The sequence below is a fragment of the Lipophrys pholis genome (genome assembly GCF_963383615.2).
Source record: "Lipophrys pholis genome assembly, chromosome: 1".
In the NCBI taxonomy this organism is placed as follows: domain Eukaryota; kingdom Metazoa; phylum Chordata; class Actinopteri; order Blenniiformes; family Blenniidae; genus Lipophrys; species Lipophrys pholis.
In genome coordinates this window covers 9,502,354-9,528,089 of record NC_137635.1, presented here as the reverse complement: position 1 = coordinate 9,528,089, position 25,736 = coordinate 9,502,354, and the positions used below count along the sequence as shown (strand labels likewise).

General features: G+C 45.3%; 1 protein-coding gene across 1 annotated transcript in view; it reads right to left on the bottom strand.

The window, feature by feature from the left end:
* crhr1 (corticotropin releasing hormone receptor 1) overlaps positions 1-25,736 on the bottom strand; it is a 62,027-nt gene that overhangs the window by 25,332 nt on the left and 10,959 nt on the right. The window contains exon 5 of the mRNA XM_080476870.1: positions 4,036-4,121. Within this exon, the coding sequence (XP_080332996.1) occupies positions 4,036-4,121 (86 nt within the window). The remainder of the gene's footprint in view (positions 1-4,035; positions 4,122-25,736) is intronic.

Sequence of the window (25,736 nt, the reverse complement as noted above, 5' to 3'; positions counted from 1 at the left end):
TTTCACTCCTGTTTGATTTTATTACACGAGCTCTTCATACTGAAAGTTTGTTTTTTATTACTTAAGTGTTGATTTTGTCAAAACTCCTGATAATAAAAAGAGAAATTCTTTACAAGTTTGTCCTTCAGACACTCAAAAGGTTTCATCTCAACACTAATTCTTGAGAAAAAATGCATTTTGTCCGCCACACCACTGAAGCAACTGAAGCTCAGCTCCGTAACTTTAATCAAGATTTTGTATTTTTGTGTTGTCCTTTCTATGAGCGCTGATAAAATCATGAAAGGTCCATTCCCAACACTTTGTGGAAAGAAAAACCATTAAAAATACCAAAGGCAGTGAAGACTTTGTCTTCTCGACCATCAAATCCACTGATTCATTCAACTTTAGTCTTCAAGCCTTTAAAAATGACGTGAAGGTGAAGCACAGCTTGTTTACTTCAGGGAATCAGAGAATTCTTGGAGTTTCTCTGCGCTTTTGATGAGTTCCCATGTTTGTTTGATGGAGCCGATTCAAACTGAAGCCCGTAAACACACAGACAGTTGAAGTTTAACCAAACTTATGTTCCCCTGAATATAAGGTTGGTTGGTTGGTCTTTGAGGAGGAGGAGGAGGAGGAGCAGGAGGAGGAGGAGGAAGGAGCTAAAGAAACTCTAGCTCCTTCCTCCTCCTCCTCCTCCTCCTCCTCATGTCAATCACTCTGCTTCTGCCACCCTCATTTATTTCAGCAGCACATTTTTAAAAGGTCAGACAGTCGATCCATCTTCAGGCTGATCGATCGCTCGATCGCTCGATGACCCGTCGGACTGCGAGTCTGTGAAAACAGGCTGGATGAAGAATCTCCGTCCAGACTCTGTTTTCTCATCTCCACAGATCCATACGGAGGAAATGACCTAATCTAACGGCTCGGGGGGGGGGGGGGGGGGGGGGGGGGGGGGGGGGGGGGGGGTGACTGCTTCCAGTGTGTGAAGAAACTTCAGCAGGAATCGAGATGAAGTTTTCTCTGTGAGAAGAGGAAGAGAGTCTGATCCAAACATGACGAAGGCTCATCATCACATTATTACATTAGATCTTACTGGTGATGAATAATTGTCCAACAGGTCTTCGTGTGTTTCAGTGTTTCCAGAGAATTCTGGAAGACATATTGTTTCTTCATGATTTCACATAAACGGAAATCTTTTGTGCCTTTTATGTTCTATTATTCAGGATTTCCCCAAATAAGTCACGAAAATCCAAACAGCAGAATCTCACCACGGATCCATGGGAGCAGGAGGTTTATTTAAGTGCCTGCTATAAATATTCACTTTATTCACAAACACAGACGAAACGGCTGCAAAACAAAGCGCTCGCACCGAGGTGTGGATCCCTCCCACATATTTCCACCTACTGCTGTTAATCCGGCATCGATTCCTCCTCACAAAGGATCCGTAAGGTTAAAGCACTCAGAGCTTTTCTTTTACGTGGAGAAGGAACCACTGAGTCACCGCCTGATCAATAGTCTGCGTGACTCTGCCGCCCCGACAACGTCCCCACTGAAGATCGTAAACGACTCGACGACTCACTGTGGCACAGTCACATCCTACCACTGAAGAAAGTCTGACGACGACACGGAGCCGTCCAGGCAACTTAAATCGTTTAAAATTAGATTTACAGATCGGAGTCAAGAGATTCAGTCGATTGTTTGGCTCATTCTTCTGAGCCTTCACATGAAAACGGCTCTGACCCTTGAAAGAATTGGAGAAACTTCCACCACAATAATACCTTGAACGAAATGTTCTGCTCATATCCCTCCCTATAAGTGTGTCAGTTGAGGTAAATGATTTTCAGGCTGCGGCTATTTTACAAAGTGGCTTCAGGAAAAGAGAGCAGACGGACTTTAATCACATGGAGGTGTGGCTGCTTTCCTCTCAAGAGGACTGGAAAATAATCACATCACGATTTATCTTAAAGTATTTAACGATACAAGCCGAAAGTTCCATTTTCATGCACAGGCGAGATTCATCTGGAACCTGAAAATGAACGCGAGCTCACAAACATGAAGCTTTAGAGCTGCCCGTTCTCCGTGTTCCGTGTTGGATTTCATTGGAACTCGACGGGACTGATAAGAAACACAAAACGACATCAGGACGAGTTAAGATCTTATCGTGTTGTGATGTGGAGAAACAAACAACGTGAGGTTTTGGCTCTTTGTGAATATTGAGCACCAGCAGATGGCCGGAGAAAGAAAACCATGTTTCCTCGTGTCATTTCATCCGTTTACATGCAGACACAGAGCGCCTGATGTGGGTCAGCGTGTTCTGTCTGTTCTCCCGCTCAATCCTCATTAATGAGCGCTCGTCACAATCGCAGCTCGCCGTGTAGGCGGGGGTGGGTGGGGGGGTGGGGGGGGTGGGGGGGGTGGGGGTGGGGGGTGAAGACATGATGAGTGAATCAGCAGGCAGCGTGTGAACGGATGAAACGAGGAGCAGAACCAGAGCAGCAGCGGCGTGTGAGCGGGTGAACAGCAGCAGCAGAACGAGGCTGCTCACAACAGTTTGTAACTGGCTGCAGTTTCCGCCGTCACGTCAACCCACGACGTCGAAGCTGCAAACGGCAGCCGCTCACCTGAGGTGAAGCTCGCGGGCGACACGCGGCACCAAACCGCCTTTTCTTTCACCCGACGCCTCCGGAAGGCCGCCGGCTGGTGGAAACAGCCTTTAAATCCTTGTTTACTGTAAGAAAGCCTCGGGCCGATCCGCTCCTGCAGCTAACCTTTGTGGTTGGTTTAATTAACGTACGCGTCACGCTTCAGGCTTCACGCTCCCCAGAAAAGCCCCGGTAATCAGGACACGAGTGCACAAACAGTCAAGTGTTGCCTCCAGCCGGCAGCTCAGATTTCAACAAGGGGCCTGGATCTGCAGGGCCTGGATCTGCAGGGCCTGGATCTGCTCCGCACATGGATCAGATAATAAGAGTGTGACGGGATGTTAATGTGCTTTTGTACCATTGACTTGATTCCTTCCGTTCCCCTTCACAATGCTTTGGTCTGTAGTTGTTTCTGATTGTGGATCAGTGGAAGTGTGTCGGTGTAGAAGTGACTGGTCTCCAGGGTCTCGTCATATTTGACACCTACTGGCGGAGATATCAGGGTGGAGCTAAACGGTACAGATCATCAGTTTCCTGAGGACGTAGGTAAGAGTCCAATCGATATATTTCCTCCCCGTGGATCAGTGGAAGTGATTCGGAGTAACTGATGTCCCCCCATTTCTAACAGAACAATAGGTCTGTGTGTCCCTCCCCCAACACACACACACACACACACACACACACACACACACACACACACACACACACACACACACACCGAAACCAGATTGTGTCAAACTATTAAATGATAAAAAGCCAAAACTTTCCAAACTTCAGTTATTTACACAAACTTTGTATCGTCTAAAGGAATAAACTGTTAACCCGTAAATTGCTGTGGTCCATTTTCCTGCCTGTGGATCAGTGGAAGTGTTTCACCTGTGAGATGACAAGGCAAAGATCGATATTTCTAAACCCTCCAATCTTAAAATTTCAGCAATTCTGTCCATTGTTTCTACAAAACGATTTATAACATATAACTTAACTTCTGATCCTCTCATCTGTCTCACAGCAGTTTGATCTGTCCTACTGCCTGTGGTACAGGGGAAGTGTAACTAAACTTCAGTTGCTTTTTGGATGAACGTACGATTCCTGCTGCGAGGATCTCCAGTAAAAAGTGCACAGAATATTGCAGAAAGAGCTTCACAGTTTTGCCTCCATTCACTTTAAAAACAGCCGCATGAAACAAGAACCCAGAATAAAACTGCACCATGAAAGAAAAGATCACCAGATTCGCCCCCCAAACTGACCAAAACAGGAGCCTGGCAGCAATCTGGTTCCTGCTTGTGGAAGAGTTGAAGTGTCACACTCAAGATAAGTGATAATATTTTTGATCAACGTGCTTTTGAAAGCTACAAAGGCCTCCTCCAAAAAGCCCCGTTCGTCATCAGAACCGGGCTCGGCGGTGAGTTCGTACCTCCTGGTGAAGTATGGCCTTGCACATGGAGTAGTTCCCCTTCGGCGCCCACGTCCCGTTGGCCAGGCACTTCCTGTAGACGTTGTCTGTGAGAGAGCGAGAGGAGAGAGGAAGAACACAAGGCCGTTGTTAGGAGACCAGGTGATCGTTTGAAGGTTTCCTTCACGTCTGTGGCATCGAGTCGGCGGAGACGCGCAGGACTGTGGACGGCGCCTCCATCGGTTGTGGCACCGTGACCTTTCTCCGCGTTTGAGTCTAATAGGGGGCGATATCGCCGGCGTGGCCGCGGCGTTTCACACATTAGCCGTCAGGCCAGCCTCGGAGGATTTAATTTACAGTAGACCGTCACACACACACACACACACACACACACACACTCGCACACTTTCATTAAGCTCCGGGAGGCGACCGGAGACGAAGAAGAAATCCATGCAGGGCACGCAGCAGGAGAAAGAAGCTGAGCTGAGGAACCGACCAGACGTGACTGAGGATCGCTTCACATTGTTTCAGTGGAGTGAGTCACTACGACTTCCCCGTCAACACTCCTGCTTCAAGACAGCAGAGCTGCTTTAATGAGATCTTCTATCGAGAGGCACATGATCACACAATCGATTGGTTTGTATGATTCCGGTTGCTTGTTAACAAAAATACGGTGAGCGCCGTCAGACGCCTACTGGAGGTTTATAATGAGGAAAATGGACCCGGAAACGGTGGTTTGTTCACGGCAGGGACACTGTGGAGCGGAAGTTATCGAAACGTCTTGCAGATTCAGTGGAAGGTACAGCAGAGTGAACGTCACAACAAAGTCTACAGACCAAAGTGACGGGGAGCCAGCGGAGGAAACGTCTCTGAACTCCAGAACAGCAGCAGTTCTGCTCGTTCAGCCGTAAACAAGACGAGACGCGTCTGACATAATAAATCACATTGCGTTTTGTACATCAACTCCCCTTCTGGGTTTCAAGCGATCAGGAAGAAACACTTGATTGCCCACAGCGGGGGGGTCCAAACTTCACCAAAGGACCACAGACGGAAAAATACACTAACAGCCACGGTTGATAAATACTTGTGTAAACTCTAACTATCTCAGGTCTGCTGTCCTTAGCCGGCCACATGCAGGATACTGGAAAGTATCTTACTGCTACCCCTGGTCCACACTCTTCATGCGTCTTCATGTGATCAGTTTGACGTTCATGTCTGTATTGATCCAAAGGTTCTGATCAGGTTCTGTGCGTTCACACTTTTCTAATGAGAAGCGTTTCAACACTTATTGTGATACCTCCGTCTTGTTCTATTTATCGCCACATTCTTGGGGATAAATAAAGTGATCGAATATTAAAAAGTGTACCTGCCTTCTCGTTTCTGTCTCCTTCAAAGGTTTTTTTCCTCCGCTGGCTTTAATCTTTAACTCACCTCTTCCTTCAATGCAGCCGACGGTGCCCACATGCAGTCGATCAGCATTAGCAGCTTCACTTTCTATTACAGAAACATGGTTTCTGCTCACTGCAGCATAATGCAGCATGAATCATGGGGGGGGGTGAAAGCATGAAGGCTCTGACAAATGAAGGGTAAAATTAAGTGTTTTTTTTTTTCTTTCTCCCACTGCAGTGCAGAGCAGGACAGGAATTTCGTAATCTCGAACAAATTTCACATTTGTCATTCCACATTTATTATCTCTTCAGATGATGGAAATGAAAGCGGCCAAATAGGCCAGCGGGGAACTTTGAAGCAGCGAGACGAGGCGGTTTGGAGAGAAGGTTTCTGAGCGGCTGCCTGCAGACCAGCAGGTGAAATAACAAGCAACCGAAACACAAACAAATATGAAAAAAAAATAAAAAAATAAAAAAGTACCAGTTCTTCACTGTACATCCAAAATTTCATAAAACGAAGCCACAGTTTGAAAACTTCACAGGAGTTTATGTCCCGGGTCTGTGTCTGCAGACCGAGACAACAAAAGCCTCTTTTTTTTTTTTTTTAAATGTCACAAATCTTTATTTTCCTTCGAGTTTTCATTAATTAGAGTTGATGTTTGATGTGGAGGAGCAGGTCAGACCATCGCCTGCTTCCTCTGTTCTGTTGTTCTATGAGAAATAAACGTGACGCACGCATTTGTTTGTTGTAGAAGTTGAACGGTAGAAACCAAAGCCCCCACGACGCATCACTGCACACATTGATTAGGGGTTTATTTGAGGACAAATACTTTTCTCAGTCTGTATTTATGGTGATTCTCTCCATTTCATGACAAATTTGAGTTAAATCACAAATAGAAAAGAACATTAAATCGTTTTCTATTAAAGCAGCTCTGGTTTGACAAACTTCCTAGCCTGGATGTGTTATAATTGTTCCTTTAAAATACACATGGTAAAAGTTTGATTTTTAACAGGAATAAATATATTTCTACTGGCTGCATCTCCATTACAACACATTCTGAGCCAATAACATAAAACAGCAACTCAGCTAAAATGACAATGTTCTGCTTCGTTTCTTTACTTTGTAGAGAACTAAAACTATTAAGTAGCTCTAATGTTGCAGAGCTGCTTTGGGATGCGATGTGCAATCAGACGGTTAAAAAAAACCAAAAAAAAAACCTCAGAGATTTCACGTGCAAACCTCAGTCTGAAGAGAAAGAAATTAATTTGTTCTCATATTTGTGGTTCGATTCTGAGTCGATCACATGAACCAAGCTCAAATCTATCCAATAACTTTACGAGGAATGTAAAAAAATCCTTCCAAGCAAACCACATCCTGGTCAGAAGAAAAATGCATCTCATGTCAGACAAAAAGCCACGAAATGGAGATAAATTGAAAATGAATTTATCCAGAGCAGCGAGTCGACCTGACAGAGCGAGGAGATAGTGGAGATGGAAGATGCTCTATAATCTTGATGTTGGAGAAGGAAGATGCTCTATAATCTTGATGTGTGTGTGGGGGGGGTGCTCTATAATGTAGCTGTTAGTGGGGGAGGATGCTCTATGATCTGGATGTTTGAGGAGGAAGATGCTCTATAATCTTGATGTGGGGGGGGATATGCCCTATAATCCAGATGTTAGTGGGGGAGGATGCTCTATGATCTGGATGTTGGAGGAGGAAGATGCTGTATAATCTGGATGATGGAGGAGGAAGATGCTCTATAATCTTAGAGGATGTTTGCGCCTCTTGAAGCGACAAACTACCAACATGCACTTGAAAGAAACCGATTCATAAACTCATGACAAGATGAAGGCGAAAACAGCCGAGATAATAATAATAAATGATAAATAATCTCCTAGAGGGACGCTAACCTTTATACAAGCACGACCAAGATTAATGCTAATGCTAATGCTAATGGCACTCAGTGTTGTTAGTGTCGCTGTCAGGATGATTAAACTCAGTTCAGGATAAACGGGTCAGGAGGCACTTAGCTCCTGTTAATGCTAAAGCAAAGTGAAGAGTAACGACGCCATCGAGGCTCTTCTGTCGTCGTTATTTACGAGTCTGTTCCTGCTGCTCGCGGTCAGGTCGCTGTCAAGCGTGACATCATAACAAGTCATCAGCAGCGCTGTTAGAGTGAAAGAAATCTCTCCGTACTCATCCACAACAAATCAACAAGCTCATTTCTTCCTCTGAGCTGTGAAGTATTGACAGTCACATCATAGAGGCTCTGGCTAATCTACCAACTCCTCAGCTCCTGAACGCGGCGCCCAATAATCCATCCATTCTAATTTCATTCAGCTGGAAACGGCCTCGCACCTCTTCTCCTGCAAACGGTCGCAGCCCGCCAAGAAATCTGAGGTGACAGAGTTTCTCATCACTTAAGAAGCTTCCCCGTGACGGCAGGAGAATCCAGCAGCCGTAAATCACTGAGGACTCAATTCAAGATCAAAGTCAAGGTTATTCGCTTAATTTGAAACCACTGTTTCTACCTGGAGTATGTTTCTACCTGGAGTATGTTTCTACCTGGAGTATGTTTCTACCTGGAATCTGTTTCTACCTGGAGTCTGTTTCTACCTGGAATCTGTTTCTACCTGGAGTATGTTTCTACCTGGAGTCTGTTTCTACCAGCAATCTGTTTCTACCTGGAGTCTGTTTCTACCTGGAGTATGTTTCTACCTGGAGTATGTTTCTACCTGGAGTCTGTTTCTACCTGCAATCTGTTTCTACCTCTAGTATGTTTCTACCTGGAGTATGTTTCTACCTGCAGTCTGTTTCTACTTGGAGTCTGTTTCTACTTGGAGTATGTTTCTACCTGGAGTATGTTTCTACCTCTAGTATGTTTCTACCTGGAGTATGTTTCTACCTGCAGTCTGTTTCTACCTGGAGTATGTTTCTACCTGGAGTATGTTTCTACCTGGAGTATGTTTCTACCTGGAGCCTGTTTCTACCTGGAGTATGTTTCTAACTCTAGTATGTTTCTACCTGGAGCCTGTTTCTACCTGGAGTCTGTTTCTACTTGGAGTATGTTTCTACCTGGAGTATGTTTCTACCTGGAATCTGTTTCTACCTGGAGTCTGTTTCTACCTGGAGTATGTTTCTACCTGGAATCTGTTTCTACCTGGAGTATGTTTCTATCTGGAGTCTGTTTCTACTTGGAGTATGTTTCTACCTGGAGTCTGTTTCTACCTGGAGTATGTTTCTACCTGGAGTCTGTTTCTACCTGGAGTATGTTTCTACCTGGAGTATGTTTCTACCTGGAATCTGTTTCTACCTGGAGTATGTTTCTATCTGGAGTCTGTTTCTACTTGGAGTATGTTTCTACCTGGAGTCTGTTTCTACCTGGAGTATGTTTCTACCTGGAGCCTGTTTCTACCTGGAGCCTGTTTCTACCTGGAATCTGTTTCTACCTGGAGTCTGTTTCTACCTGGAGTATGTTTCTACCTGGAGTCTGTTTCTACCTAGACTCCAGGCAGAAACAGACTCTAGGTCCTAGAGTCTGTTTCTGCCTCTCGTCTGTTTCTACTAATGAATGTTTCATTATCCTTGAACAATTTATTATGAAGTCAAACCAGTTTTTGGGTCATTGTAAATAAAAATCAAATGTCAAGTCGACAGCAGAACTTTGTCCGTCTGCAGTTTTGACTTTGACGCGATGGTGTGCTGACAGAGCTGAAAGCTCTCTAGGATACTGCGTTGGGTTTAGGGAATATCACAGACTAGGTAATCCTGATCGGGGCTGACAGGCCCTTTACACTGTCAACATGCTATTTTTACGCAGCTGGTTGCACATTACTGGCCTGAGGAAACCCGCTGCGTTCTCCCTCCTGCCCTCTGCCCACATCTGCCTTTGTTTAAACATTCGTCCTGCAGGAGAATGAATTCAAGCTCTCGATGCTTCTTCTGCTCCAGACAGGAAACCACGTGAAAGGTTCACACTCGTTCACGGAGTTCAGAGCGAAAGCAGGTTGATTATCAGCGGAGAGGAAGTGTGCTGACCCGTGGAGGCGACCCGCCTGGAGATCCGGGTCGGACCTGTCCATGAGACTCAACGATGTTTCCGTCTGGGATGAAGGTTCAGCAGCCAACGCGTCGCCTCCGAGCTCGCTGCAGATCCTGAGACTGACAGGAAGTCTGACACCGCCTCAAATCAACCTCCGACCGGTGGGTTTACATGAGCATTAGCTCCTCGCTACTGCATGCTGGCACACACTACAGAATCCACACTACAAGACACACACTACAGAATCCACACTACAAGACACACACTGCAGGACACACACTACACTACACTACACACACTACAGGACACACTACAGAATCCACACTACAAGACACACACTGCAGGACACACGCTACAGAATACACAGTACAGGACACACTACAAGACACACACTACACTACACTACACACACTACAGGACACGCTACAGAATACACACTACAGAACACACACTACAAGACACACACTCCAGGACACACTCTAAACACACTGCAGGACACACCCTACACACACTACAGGACACACACTACACACCCGACATGACACACACTACAGAACACACACTACACAACACAAAGGACACACACTACACGACACACAGAACACACACTATACAACACACACTACAGGACACACACTACAGTCACTACACGACACACATTACAGGACACACACTACAGAGCACAGACTAAATGACACACACTGTAGGACACAATATACATACACAACAGGACACACACTACAGGACACACTCTACACACACTACAGGATACACACTACAGGATACACTACATGACACACAGGACACACACTACACAACACACACTACACGACACACACTACAGAACACACACTACACAACACACAGGACACACACTACACGACACACTACACGACACACACAGGACACACACTACACAACACACACTACACGACACACAGGACACACACTACATGACGCACACTACAGAACACTGATGTAAACAAACAAACATATTTATGTGAGCCTGCGCCAACGTTACCATGGTTAGACTTGAAGACACTGATGTCTTTGTTCACCTCGTAAACCTCTGAACACATTTCTCAGCATGAGGCCGGTTTCACAACATAATGGACTCAACTTGTGGAGCTCCGAGTGAAACAGACGATGAGAAAGTCAATTAAATGACTACAGATGAAGAATGTGCCTGCAGGCAAAGCGGAGGGAAAAGCTTTACTTTATTAAAGGCCAAATATCTCTTCCTATGTATCCCTCTCTCCAGATATCTGTTCATCTCTGTTTCTTATGTTTTACTCAAACTGTGTTTCTCTCTTATCAAGGTCAAGGTCAAGGATCTCTACCTCTGTCCATTTCTTTGTATCTCTAATCACCTTCCTCTAACGTCCAGATAATAGAACATCTTCCTCCTCTAACATCCAGATTTTAGAGCATTTTTCTCCACTAACTGATGAAACGTCAGCTGAACTCGTCTTGATCATATATTTTAGTATGAGCTGACAATCGTAGCAGACTGTTCTTAGCTCTGTGTTTGGTCTCCTCCGCCTATCACAATGAAGCTGTGAGATTGTTCAACATGTGAGAAAAGCTCATCGAAGGGCTGCTGTCATCTCACGCATCTGTAAAATCAGTTACAAGAGATTTAATGTTAAATGCTTAACCAGACCAGAGATGTCTGGTGATACGTTTAATATACTGATAAACTGAAACCGTATAAACTCTTCTGTTCTATAAGAGAGCTCCTCAATATGCCTGCGCTGTTGTTTCTGCTGTAATTTGTTCTGTATGACGGCGCCTCACAGCCGAAGCAATCCGAGGCGAAATTAAACCCTCGAGAATAAAATCGAGTCTTGTTGGGATTACGTGCTGCCTCCAGCGGCGGAAACATTTTTTCTATTTCAAACTGTTTGACGTGTGGGAGACGCTTACCAGACGCTCTCCGCCACTGGGAACCAAACACACGCCAGCGAACCCGAAGAGCAACGCTAATGAACACATCTCAGATTGTTGGTTTAATCCGAACATAAAAACTCAGAACGCAAAACAACAATTTGCGGTTCTGGCTCGGGTTTACCAGCTGAAGCTGGTTCTTATTACAGTTTGGTAGCAGAGACACAAATCAAAAATGTTTTAGTACACCCGTGTTTTCATAAAGAAGATTTAAAGGACTTCCAACTGTGTGAAGACCGATCAGTGCCGGTCGTTAGAGCCTTTTTATTGGATCGATACTTGACAACTTTTCCTGGTTGGTATAGAAATCTAAATAGGATTTATTTTATTAATTGATGGAATTATTGCGAAGACGAAAGGTGGAGCAGAAGTGTGCACCAGATTAATTTATCCCCGGATCAATAAATGTCTGATAATTATCAGGGCAAATAAGATGAATAATAACAATAATAACGTATGAGGGTTGCTTCTTTGTACGTTATATAAATATCCAGTGAAATACAATCATCATACTGCAAATAAGTTACTGAGAAATAAAAGGGTTGTTTTCAAATTATTACCAATCGATAAACATCCAGAGTAGAATTCATAGAAACTTAAAGTTACTCCAACAGAAGAAATCTTTAAAATCTCGGTCCGACTTCGGCGCAGAGAATAAACCAAAACACCTAAAGCAGAGCATCACCACTCCTTTCCAACCCACCGTTTCCCAACTCGATCACACCGAAGTCAATATGTTTACAAACAAACTGTGTTTATGTTTCCTAACCCGCCGCAAGGGATTCTGGGATATCAAAGATGGCATTGTGGCAGCTCTAGTGAGAACGTCAACTTTTGTCCGATTAAGCCTGAAAGAAAAAAAGCCAGACTTTGTACTTTCTACACATTATTTTGTTGAGTAACAAAACGTGATCAACTATCACCTCAGTGAACGTTTGAGAATGGGAATACAGGCTCCGCTGCTAATTTCATGTATAATTATGTTGAACAATGGTTTCGATTTATCAATGTGGATATATTTAGACCGACGAGACGCTGTGACGACGCTGCTGCAGGTTGATCCTGGTGATTCAGTCTTCATATTATTAGAATCAAACAGGATGTAGCAGGTTGGATCGGCGGCCGGGAGTCGGTGGGTGTTTGCGTCGTCTCCGGCAGCTCCTCCGTTTTTACTTCACATCTTTCGTTCGTCCTTCTGCTCTGCCTTCGTTCACGTCGCATCTCCAGAAAAAAATGTCCTCCGATTTGTCACAAGTATCTACTCGTACTAAAGGTGAAGTTCACTCCTTCACTTTTGCGAAAGCTCTGACTTGTCGTGGTGTTTTAAGAAATTTACAACCGACACTGTTTTTTCTGAAAAGAAAAAGCGACATTTTCTGGCTCGTAGAGGATAAAAGCACAAGTTCTTTCTTTTAGTTTCCTTTCGGGTTGATCATAGTTTTAATTCTTTACATGGCTGGTTGTGTTCAATACTGTGAGTGTGACTTTAATCCGAGTGGACAGGTTTGTAAGATGTGCAGAAGAGAATCTTGTCGCGTGTCCGTCGGGGGATTCGTGTCCGTGCGAGAGAGATTCAGGCCGTTTTCCGAGTTGTCGTCTGATCGACGTGACTCACGCGGCTCCGGGCCGGTCGAGGCTTTCCGCTGCCGCCGGCTGATTGCAGAAGACGAGCGAGGAGTCGCTGGAGCCCGACCCGGGCTGAACTACACGGGTGTGCTTTAACTCGTGTGTTCACAGCCACTCATTCACCTCGGAGGCTGATGACAACCCCGCCTGCACAGGGAGAACATGCACATCCACACAGACAGACCAGGAGATCAGACACGTGGAGACAACGCTGGGGCATTCCTCCGGGGGTGGAATCTCGTGTGGGGGCAGCAGAGGGGCAATAAACTGAAAAACCTCCAGGAGCTCCACTAATGTGACGCTGGGGTTTTTTTTGGGGACTTTCTTCTTTGACCCCGAGAGGCTGTTTTCACCTCATGATGCTGCGTCAACTTGTTCCAGGATCGAGGGAAATGCCAAACATATTTACCCGTGGGGGGGCAATAAGCTTTATCTCTACTTATCGAGATCACATGCACCCACCTCCACCCCGTGACGCCGATACTTCCACCTCCAAACTCTCTATACTTTTCAGATGTAATAAACTACATATTCAGAATACATAAACTAGTGAACCTTTGAAAAAAAAAACTATTTTCTGAACATCCTTCTAACTCAAACGCATTTGATATTTTAAACCAACAACTTATTCGCTGCAACCGTTTTTCATTTTAATGCAAGAAATCAATACTTTTCCTGAACTGATGAAATGTGTTTTGTAAGAGATTTCCGTGCAGGATTTTCCTGGATGACACAGTTCGAACTCAAAGTGTTTTGTGTGTGTTGGCTGACCTGTTTACTATCAAAGGAGAACATTCTCGCCACAATATAAAAGGCACAAAAGCGCCACTGTGGATTCTAATATTTCAGTGAATGAAAAGGCTTCATGTAAGCGCCTCGGTGTGAGTAATGTTCCATCAAACCATCATGCAAAGCAGGCAGAAGAAGAATCTTCATCATGAACACAATGGAAGTAATTACCTCCCAGCTGTGTTCCCTCTGCCCCCGCTCTCCTCAAGACCATTATTAGTGTCCCACAAACCACCCATTTATGCTTCAGCGTCATCAGTGGGTCTGAACTGGATCAGAAATCGTCAGTCACTGCTACCCCTGTGAAAGGGGATTTTCTCAGGTTCCATGATAAAACAAATTAAAAATCTACAATTATCTTGTTTTCACAAAACGTGCACACCTTCATGTAGAGCACCTCGCTATTATTCTGTCTGTTTGCAGTTAAACATGTAGAGACAAAGCTTTAATTCAAAGGTAACTAACACTTTAATACTGAATGGTAGAGGAGGGAGATGCTCTATAATCTGGATGTTAGTCCAGGAAGATGCACTATAATCTGGATGTTAGTCCAGGAAGATGCGCTATAATCTGGATGTTGGAGGAGGAAGTTGCACTATGATCTGGATGTTAGAGGAGGACGATGCTCTATAATCTGGACGTTAGAGGAGGAGGAAGCTCTATAATCTGGATGTTAGAGGAGGAAGATGCTCTATAATCTGGATGGTAGAGGAGGAAGATGCTCTATAATCTGGATGGTAGAGGAGGAAGTTGCGCTATAATCCGGATGTTAGTCCAGGAAGATGCGCTATAATCTGGATGTTAGAGGAGGGAGATGCTCTATAATCTGGATGGTAGAGGAGGTTGATGCTCTATAATCTGGACGTTAGTCCAGGAAGATGTTCTATAATCTGGATGTTAGAGGAGGACGATGCTCTATAATCTGGACGTTAGTCCCCGAAGATGCTCTATCATCTGGATGTTAGAGGAGGACGATGCGCTATAATCTGGACGTTAGTCCCCGAAGATGCTCTGTCCACTTGCTCCACCCACTAGATCACACCTTCCATGCCCCATCCTCCTAACTTTCTACACCTGATGAAGTTTTCCTCCTGTCCTGCCCCCTTCCCCCCCCGCTCCACTGCCCCCCTGGCGTCTCCTCACCCTTCAGCTCCAGCCTCACTTCACCCGGACATTTTATTCTTCGTTTCATGGTTCTTTCTCCTCATAAATCAACGTGCACCGACAACTCCACTAAAAAAAAAAAGCTTAAAGTTGTGAAACAGCAGAAGCAGAAAGAGTTTAATCATGAAGTAAAACCAACGGCTCCGTGACTGAAAGCGACCAGAAGAAGTCTGCTCTAACTCTCCTCCAACACTGGAATCCTCTGTGGCGAACATCACGTTTTCCTTCTTGAAGGAATTCCGGAGGTTCAGGACATTTTCAACCTCAGTGTGAGAGGACGAAGTGAAGCTGCTGCTCTGGAGGCGACGCTGTTATTCTCCATCAACCAGGAAGTGAAACAAGAAGCTCCACTGAGCTGGAAAACAGACCCAGATTTCATTCTTACAGCTTTTCGGGAGAGATCGGGAGCAGAAAGGAGGAACCACGTTTCTCTGGTTTCATATCTGAGAACTTATTGAACTTTGACCTCCGTGTCTTTGTCTTGGCAGAGAAGATGTGAACCGCTTGACCTGTGGCACAAACCCGACACGCCACTAACCAACTGGACCGAATCGGAGCCACGTGGGCTCAGCAGGAAGAAATCAGCCGTGTTTCCACGTATTGATCCGACGTATTGATCCCATCATCCCTCCTGCTCACAGTCAAGTCAAAGCTCAGAGTCACCAGGAGATGATCACAGTCCCACCAGCCAGTCGTCACCCGGGGGCTTTGTTTACTCCAACCAGGCCCGGCGGGCCGGCTCCCTCTTTGAGCTCCATTCATCACATGATTGATTAACTGATTGATTGATTGATCGATCTCAGCCAATCCACGTCCGTGTTGTGCTATGTTAGCATGTTAAGCAGCTTGCGGAAGGGCGATCCAGCGTCTCGTCTTTCCTGCAGACGGAACAATAATCACAACAGGCACTGGAGCGATTCATAATTACCGTATTTTCTGGATGTCTCCAGTAAGAAAAATGTCCAGAGCAGAATTTACGGTTGAAACAGAAAACAAAGATTTCAGAGTGTGTGAGAAAGAAAACTGTTGAAGCAAATCGTGAGCTAAAAGCTGAGGAAGAATTCACAGAAGGTTCTGGAAGCGGCTGGATCAGGATTATAATCTACATGAGGAAATTTATATGTCTCATATATGATGGTTTCCTCTCTTCAGGTGCAATTTATAGTCCGGAATATACGGTGATAATGAGTGAAACTGAAAAGAGCCCGACTCCCCATCGCTCACACCACCTAACTCTCCCTACTGCACCTTTAAAAGTACAAACATATTCTCAGAAAAACATTGCCTGAGTGCATTTCCAAAATATTGACCCCTTCAGGGACGGAATCCGCCGCTAAATGAAGAAAACGTGTTTGTGTGGTGGAGTGGGGACGCAGGCCAGTTCCCCAGCTTTCCTGGAAGGATCCGTCTCTCCGTCACCTCATTAAATTCACTGGGTGAAGTCTCGGTAGCTCCCACCGCAGTGCAGCTCGTCCGTACATAACCGGGTTGGATGAGAGGAGCATGTTGTGTTACAGTCCACCGTCACAGCGTTCCCCTGCAGTGCTGCTGCTCCGCTCGCAGGGAACCAGCCGCTGACAGCCTCGTTAAAAACTGCCTCCTGAACGGGTCACGAGCTCAAGGTCCCTAAAATAACCGCAGCCTCCACGTGGCGGGCGCTGCCAGGCTGGAGACGAGCCAGGAGTTCTAACTCAGAACAGGTTCGTCTCCGGAGCGCTGCAGTCCGGTTTCAACCTCCCAACTCCCGGGTTTCCTCCCGCGTATCGTTGTGATCTCTGCTTAGTGACCAACTATTGATGTTTGGGAATCGTGCGGTTAAAAACAGGCGCTGACTGCACGCAAACGCACACACACCGTGGTAACAGGAGCTGCAGGTACATTACAGTGAACACAGGCTCCCCTCTGAGCCTGAAGCCTCCATGATCCAAACATCACAGCAGGCCGCGGGGCGACAAACTGCACCGTGCAAACCGAGGAGGACCTCCCAACCCACCCCACCCAACCCAACCCCCAACCCCGTATCCTCTACCCTGTATCCCCCCACCTCGGTGCCTTTTCCATAACTCAGCTGCTTGTAATTGTGCTTCCTGCAGAGGCAAACATGCTGACCCAAATTTAGTCACGCTGGCTTAGCGCTTTGAAACGTCGGATCAATGGCTGCGGCTCGGAAACCTGCTCCTCCTCCTCTTTTTCTTCCTCCACCTCCTCCTCATTTTCTTCTTCGTCCTCCTCCGTGCATTCAGGTCTGTGGTCTAATTAAAACTGGAGACATCGGGGAAGAAAAGAGTGTATGATTTGCACTAATTGAGAGAAAGCTTCAGTTTCCTGCTCCGGCGATGAGTGGAAGTCTCTGATGGAATGGCTTGTTTATGCAGGAAGTCGAGGTCTCAGCAAACCAACACAGGAGCAGCGCTCCTAACAATACAATTAATGATCCTTTAATCAGGGCGTCTCTGTGTGTTTTGCATATTTACAGTATGAAACTGATGTACTTGTATTTCCCTTTGAAGTTTCTTTCCATGTGCATCAGCTTTGGAGGAATACCGTTTTAAATGTTGTACGTGCAGCACTTAAAAAGAAAAACCCGCAAACTATGTTTTACTACAGATTAATCTACCCGGTGTTAAAACTGCTGAATGACTGAAAAGTTAATGGCACTTTTAATAGCACTGCTCTGCAGAGTTAAATTTACAGAAATATCAAAGCACGCTGATGTTATTTACATGTGCGTTACTGTTCTAGAAGTACTTTTATAAATATTGGACATATAAAACATATAAGACCTGGAAAATCGGTTTTATTATCTATTAATCTACCTGTGAGTGACGAGTTCCACCAGAAGACGAGCTATTTATTAAAAATTTTTGTATGAGATTATTGATTTTTTTTTTATTGCATTTACTTGATTTCCTTTTGTTGATTTTTAGGTTTGAATTATTACTGAAGTAAAATAAATACAAAACGTGGAATAAAAAACCCAAAACATTTATAATCAGAGGTCAGGACAGAAACTACAGAGAGGGAAGAAGTTATCAAACATATCAGGTCGTTACTGTGAATAAATGGCCTGAGAACATCAGATAATAAAGTCTGCTGATAAAAGTCGTGGCGGGCCTGCGGAGGAGTTCATTAAATATTTGATTCTTTTAAATCCTGTAAACAAGTGAAACACATGAGAACATGTAAACCAGCGAGCTGAACCATCGTGTGGTCTATTGATTAGATGTTGGTTAATTTGCTCCTTGATGATGGAGGTCAGTGCTTTCAGGACCCAGAGCGATGCAGGTGATACGTCACTGCTCCAGACTGGGGTTCAGACGGAGCTCCACTCTCAGTTAGCGCCTTTAAAGCCAAACAAGGAATTAAAACCAAATTTCTTCAACAAACAATCTATTCACCAACAACTCGTAAACTCAGAAACTCAGACTGGAGCCTGTTTGAAATCAAACTGCAGCTTTCTAACCCCCTGACCCCCCCTACTACCCCCCCAAAAAAATACTCTGCAGTGTTCAGGTGTTGCTTCAGTACCTGTGGAAAAGACCAATCGCCACCTTGTTTCCATTAAAACCTCGTTAAGTTCGCCGCCAAAGTGGAAACTTCGTAGGTTGTTATGAACTGAGAGGAACTCAGAGGAGCTACAGAGGAGCTATAAAGGAGCTGAGAGGGGCTCAGAGAAGCTGAGAGGAGCTCCAGGGAAGCTACAGAGGAGCTGGGAAGAGCTGAGAGGAGCTATAGAGGAGCTGAGAAGAGCGATAGAGGAGCTGAGAGGAAATGAGAGGAGCGGCAAGGAACTATACAGGAACTGAGAGGAGCTATAGAGGAGCCATAGAGAAGCTGAGGGAGGCTGTAGGGGAGCTATAGAGGCGCTATAGTGACGCTATAGAGATGTTATAGAAGTGCTATAGAGGTGCTCTAGTGGCGCTATAGAGGTGCTATAGTGGAGCTATAGAGGTGATATGGTGGAGCCATAGAGGAGCTATAGCAGAGGTGAAGGGAGCTGCTCCTGCCAGGTGTGACACAGGCTGTGTGTTCTGGCTGGTTCTTGTTCAGAGCTTTGGCAGCAGCTTCAAACACGGCTGCCGTCCGAACTCGTCTCACCGGCTGCAGGATTATGTGACATGAAGAAAAACACACTCTGCTCGCTGACGTCCTTCTGTCGTTTCTATCTCCAATGTTCTCTATGAATCAACATCAGCAACACTGAGCCGCTCTCGGGATCATTCAACAAAAACAACAACCTCCTCCTCCTCCTCCTCCTCAAACATGGGGAGGAGAACCCGCCCAGCCTCCGGGGACCATTAAGGGTAAGTCAAACTCGGCGTGGAGCGGGTGGAGAGGTTTCCAGGCGGGGCGAGACGTTTGTTCCAGGCTGAGTCATGGACTGAGAGGAGGGCGTGCGGCGCCATGGGCACCTGTCATGACTCGGCGGCTGAGCGGTCTGGACAGCGCCTCCCGCAAGCCCGTCAGAGCCCCCGTGCATATGTCTGACAATGAGACGCCACAACCATCGAGAGCAGCAAAGATATGGAGGAGCTCCTGGTGGAGCAGCAGAGACATGGAGGAGCTTGATCAGTACATTTCACTTATATAACCGATTATTGGCACTTCGGTCGTCTTCAAAGCATTTTGGAAGTGATTGATTGGAAGGCGACCAGCTGATGCATTACCTAATTTCTTTGCAGGAACTAAAGTATTATAGAAAATCACTTTCACAAAACCCATCTTGACATTTTCCAAACTCGTTTCCACTCTTCCATCTGGTGGAAGCACCAAGGTGACCTTGAACCACGTCTTCCTGTGTAAAACTCAGAGAACATGTGATTCTTGTTTATCCTGAAATCTGAAGGCGTTTTGTGAAAGTGGACATTTTTCAGACTGCTGCTGATGTCACTTTGAGTATTTTCACACTGTGCGGAGGTGTGAATGTGGTCAGATCAGGTTCAAGCCAAACTGCTCGTGTCCTTGAGGAACGCCACACTCACACCTCCACAAACAAAGTGGCGTTGCTGCTTCCAGTCTCCGGGAAGCAGGAAAATATGATCAGCAGCCTCCTGTTAGAGGAGGAAGATGCTTTATAATCTGGATGTTAGAGGGGGAAGATGCTCTATAATCTGGATGTTAGTGGAGGAATATGCTCTATAATCTGGATGTTAGCGGAAGATGCTCTATAATCTGAATGTCATAGGGATATACTCTATAATCTGGATGTTAGTGGAGGAATATGGTCTATAATCTGGGTGTTAGAGGAAGATGCTCTATAGTCTGGATTTAGAGGAGGAAGATGCTCTACAATCTGGATGTTAGAGGAGGAAGATGCTCTACAATCTGGATGTTAGAGGACGATGCTCTATATTCTGGACTGACCGGGCTGAAGACTACTAGTAAAAACCAACACTTTGCCAGTTTGTTGTGTTATTTTAAGTAGAAAACGTCAGAATCAGACCAAAGCCATGAAGAGATTTTAGACCTTAAAGCGTCACAAAGCGCCGAGTCGACCTGATGACGTGTTTCTGCCTTCACGTGCTTCGTACTATTAGTGTCAAAGAGCCACATTTCACCGAGCATTCATCCCATGGCCTCATTACAGCCTCTAATTAACGCGCTACAGTCTGACGGGTGATTTTAATACAGTCGTGTGGAACATGTGTGACATACATTGAAGTGACACGGTCGCCTGGAAGCCACGGGGTTCTGGTATCACGGATCGCATATGGAATGGTAGTCATGTCGGCAATCAGGTCAGACCGTCAGGACATAACTCAACACGCGACAGGTTGGACGACACCATCTGGCGCCGTGTCAGCTGCTGTGTGGGTGGTTTGAAGTGGACCATGAAGCCACTGATCGTCTGCACACAGGAAGCAGTTTGTGTTGATGTGTGTGTACGAAGATTTGTGGTGTTCGGAGTCTTCCTGACTGTATCTCCAGCTGTCGGCCGTTCCAGCAGAAAGGAGCAGAAACTGTTGTGCAGCAGTTTTCTGTGTGGAGGGGGAATTAGATGGAAGATGAAGTGTGTGTGTGTGTGTGTGTGTGTGTGTGTGTGTGTGTGTGTGTGTGTGTGTGTGTGTGTGTGTGTGTGTGTGTACACCGACTCCACAAAACAACCGTCAGAGTTTTTTTATCTGCGGCAATAAACAGTGAGTTTATGTGACGCGCAGGGCCGAGCGTCCCTCGTTAACCGAGGCGTCAACAGCTAAACGACTTTTACAGTGCGTCGTTAATACGCCTTCATATCCCGCCCATCAAGTGCGTGTACATTTATTCAAGTACTGTCACGGTAACTTTATACTTCTGCTCACTGGTGCCAGCTGCAGGTCAACACTGAGCAGCGTTTTCCCAGCATGCCTTCTGAGAGCACCTTCCTCCACATCCAGATTATAGAGCATCTTTCTCCTCTAACATCAGATTATAGAGCATCCATCTCCCTCTAAACAATGAGCTTTCTAAACCTTATCAACACAAGACAAACTCATAGAAAATGCGTTGGAAGACTTCATTTCGTGAGGAATACTCACTTGTTATTTTTCAGTTAGTAATAAAAGAGTAACTTGTAACTGTAATCTTTTTTCAGTAAGTTGCTCCACGCGATGTGCCAACAGTCTAATCTAATTTTGGTAGCGCGGATTCATAGAAGAGCTTTATCACAGCACTGCTATTCAGGGCAGGGACACAATGGATGTCAGATTTACTTCTGCGCGACGTGTTGATCAACCACAAACATCCTCCAGCGAGATAATCTGCTCCCAGTCAAGTTTCCTTGCCACAGGGTCAGGACCGGGGTCCGTTTGTTGTTCAGCAGATTTAATATGGCGGCTTTAAAGACTCGGTCCACTTCGCCACTTCTGATGTGTAACTGAAGCTTCTCTTCACAATCCAATTTAACGTCCCTGTTCTGTCAGTCCTCCCAGGGATTTGTCTTCCGGCTCGGAGAAACGTCCCGGATCTCCTGACAAACAGAGCGGCGGGTCTGAACTCTGGAATAATCTCCCTCTGGATCTGAGAGCAGCATCGACTTCCACTCAGGCTTTTAAGAGTGCACTCAAGCCTCACGTTCGGACCTTGTCCTCACCTAGAGCCACTTATTACTGCCCTGATACCCTCGCTGCTCCTCAGTCCATCACCTTGGCCATTAAAACCCTTCAGAAACACTTCAAATAGGTATTACATGTTTACAAAGGCCTGTTTGTGGATTTCATGAATTAAAACTCACATTTAGAATAATATTAAATGACATGATCTAATCGTGTCTCTACTTGGCTTCTGTGATCAGTAATTAAGTCCTGGTTTCTTAGATTGTAATTTATTCTTAATATATTGGTTTTCAGTTGCTTTATTGTCTGGATCCCGTGTGTCTTTGTGTGTAATAACAGACTCCATGGGGACAGAAACCACACAACCCAACAGAACAATAAAGACTAAAACCCTGCTTTCACTTCCAAATGACTTCAGCTGCTTTTAACTCCTTTGAGACCGAACGAGCTCGACACAATAAAGTGAAGCTGCGCTTTTCAATGAGATCCGCTCTCTCCATCAAAGGTCTGGCAGCACAAAGAGTCACGACTGAAATGACTGAACGAGGTACAAAAACCAGCGAGACAATAGTTTCTCCTACACCAAGAACAGAACAAATACAATGAAGCAAGTTGGCACCTTTTGTAAAAACGGACAAATCTGAGAACACAAATACCGAAGTGTTTCATTCAATATGACATTGTGGTTGTTTTCACTGGCTCAGCATTCATGAAGCACTTTACATGGTAAAAACATTCACTCATTCACACACCGGTGGTGACGGCTCTGATAGAAGCTGTCTGGGGTTCAGTGTCTTGCCCAAGGACACGTTGACAAATGAACGGGGTTGGATGGGGGACTGAACTCACATTTCCACTGAAACATGATCCTCTTTACCACCAAGGACAGAACTGCCCTGCTGAGCGACCGCTGGCCCCGAAAGACACACTTTCTGTATGAAACAAAACCAAGCAAGTCAACAAAATAAAATACAATCAAAGAAAATAAAATCCCTCAAAAGTCCCCAAGTCATCAGATAACTCTTTGTTCCCTGATAGCATTCATATCCATCCAGCCATCCACAATCCAATCATACACCCAACAAGCTGACCGACTGACCAACCATCCACCCAACCAACCAACCAACCAAATAACCAACCCACCAACCAGCTGGCCATCAAACTTCCTAACCGACCAAATCTTGACACACCTCTCCATTCCCTGAGCTCATACACATCCAACCAACAATCAACCCAACCACCTGAACGACCAACCAATCAACCAACCACCCAACTGACCGGCCGACCGATCAACCAACCAACTCACCAACAAGCCAGCCATCTGACTTCCTAACCAACCAAACCTTGCAACAACTCTCCATCCCGATTGCCTTCACATCCATCTATCCAACCATCCACCCAACCGACCATCCAACCATACACCCAACAAGCTGACCGACTGACTAACCATCCACTCAACCACCCAACCACACAAAAGAACATCCAACCATACACCCAACAAGCTGATGACTGACCAACCACCCACCCAACCACACGACCAACCAACCAACCAACCCACCAACTAGCCAGCCATCCAACTTCCTAACCAACCAAATCAAATCAAAAAAGTTCTAGTTTATTGAGACTTAACATTGCAGAAGTATTTCTTTCTGCTAAAGATGTTACATTTTTACTTTTGTCACTGTGATAAACAGCAGCTCACTGAACCGTAAGAAATGGACCCGCTCTCCATCTTGACATCAAATCTGTTAGTGGAAGAAAATGATTTCCCAGTGTGTTTGTTGTGATCTGCGGCGACGACCAAGGCAGACGCAACAATATAACGTGCGATTGTTTTTCACCATGTCAGACTCTCAAAGGAAGATAGCTGACATACCAGTGAGCTTTAGCGCTATCCAGAGATAATCCAGTTGCCTGGCAAAGTTAGCAATAGCATCTTGCAAAGATAACTGGGCCAACTGTTAGCACGAGGATTATCATGATGAGAAGCTAAACTCCCAATGTCCCACTGAGCAACATTAGCCAGTAACCATTAGCATTAGCTGGCATGCACGATCATTAGTGGTATTCATCAGCATTAACTGGTATCATTATCATTATCGACACTCATTAGCATTGAGCATTGAGCACAGCGTGCTTGAATAAAGGTGAGCTTGTCTTTTTTCAACCTGTGTGCGTCTGTCTGCAGGTTTGTAGTTTATCTCGGCTGTCTTATTCCTGCTTCTTCTCGTGGTTCTTCGTTCCTGAATCTCTTTTCCTGAACGTTTTGTGCTGAAGTCGACCACCTAATAATCACCAAACCACATGAATACCAAATCCAAACCCAGCTTCACTCTTTAACCCTTTAGCACCTTCATGACATTCATACATGTGGTGCAGTTTGTTCTTTATCTTGGACTGAAGCAGGGAGAAAGTTCTGGTTTTAATAAGCGTTCACACTTCAACAACTTGAATACTGGAGCTTTTAATGGCGTCCATTATGTGGCAGGACTTCCACTGCGCTCCTGCACGTTCGGGATAGTTGTGGTAGTTTTTATGAGATCTTATAAAGTTCAGGAATCCCATCGATGAGGAGCCTGGCTCCACTCGCATCCTGTGTCTGGTAGGTTTGGACATGGTTGGTGCTCGCTGCGCTCAGAAATTCATCAAACTGCCGTAAAACTCCGCTGTGTGTAGACCAGAGACAGGTTTGGCCTGCTGGTGCCCATGGAGACAGAAGTTATGTTCAAACATGGAAATAAAACCTGCGTGTTAGCTATTAGCACATTTTACTGCCAGTTTTCAAATAATGAAACTCCCATTGTAACAAAAATCACTCCACGTATTTGGCCTCTGCCTTCTTTTTTCAAGAACACCCAAAATACTTGGCACAGCTCAAAATAATGAAACCACACACTTTTAATCAGGAACCAAAAGATGCAATAACTATTCTCCCATCTCGACGGCAGTACGGTCCTCAGTCCTCAATCATTTCTTTAATAGAAGTCCAACAGAGCGACAGCTCGTCAAACGGAGCTGGGCTACTGACGTTAACAAGATGCTAACAAGAAGCAGAAGGTTACGGAAGTAAATCCAGGAATCAATAAATCTCCTCGATCTGATTGCTAAGATCTCGATCACGTTGTGCTTTCAGTTGGCATCGATGCAGATGGTTTACTAAGAAAGATTTATATTAAGAAGTCCTATGCAAACACAAGTAATTAAATGAGGAATTTTTACGTGAAAACGTTTTGCAGGAGACAAAATCCTTTCTGTGTTCGTTTGCTTGAGTTCACCGTGGAGTGATAGGATGAAGCACCGAGCCTCCAGGAGCGCGAAAGTTAGGATTATTACGTCTGACAGGAATATCCTGCAGAGGCTACCTGTGTGGCTAGCAGTTAGCAGCTAACAGTTAGCAGCTAACAGTTAGCAGCTAACAGTTAGCAGCTAACAGTTAACAGGCTAACAGCCGCTAGCTTTCAGCTGGGAAGAAGCGGCAACAAACAATGAACTCCAAACATTCAGCTCTGAGAACAGGAGGCCAGCCGCTAGCCTACGCACGCTAATGCTAATCAAATCCACAGGCTAATGCTAACATTGCTCACAATGGGACAGCTATCATGTCCCCTCCAACACGTTGCCTCCAGCACGTTGCTTTCAGACTCTTGCAGTAGCAGAGCTGTTCTTCTCTGAATACGACTGTGGCTAATGCTAATGCTAACAGTAAGGCAGACAGAGAGACAGCAGCTCTGCAA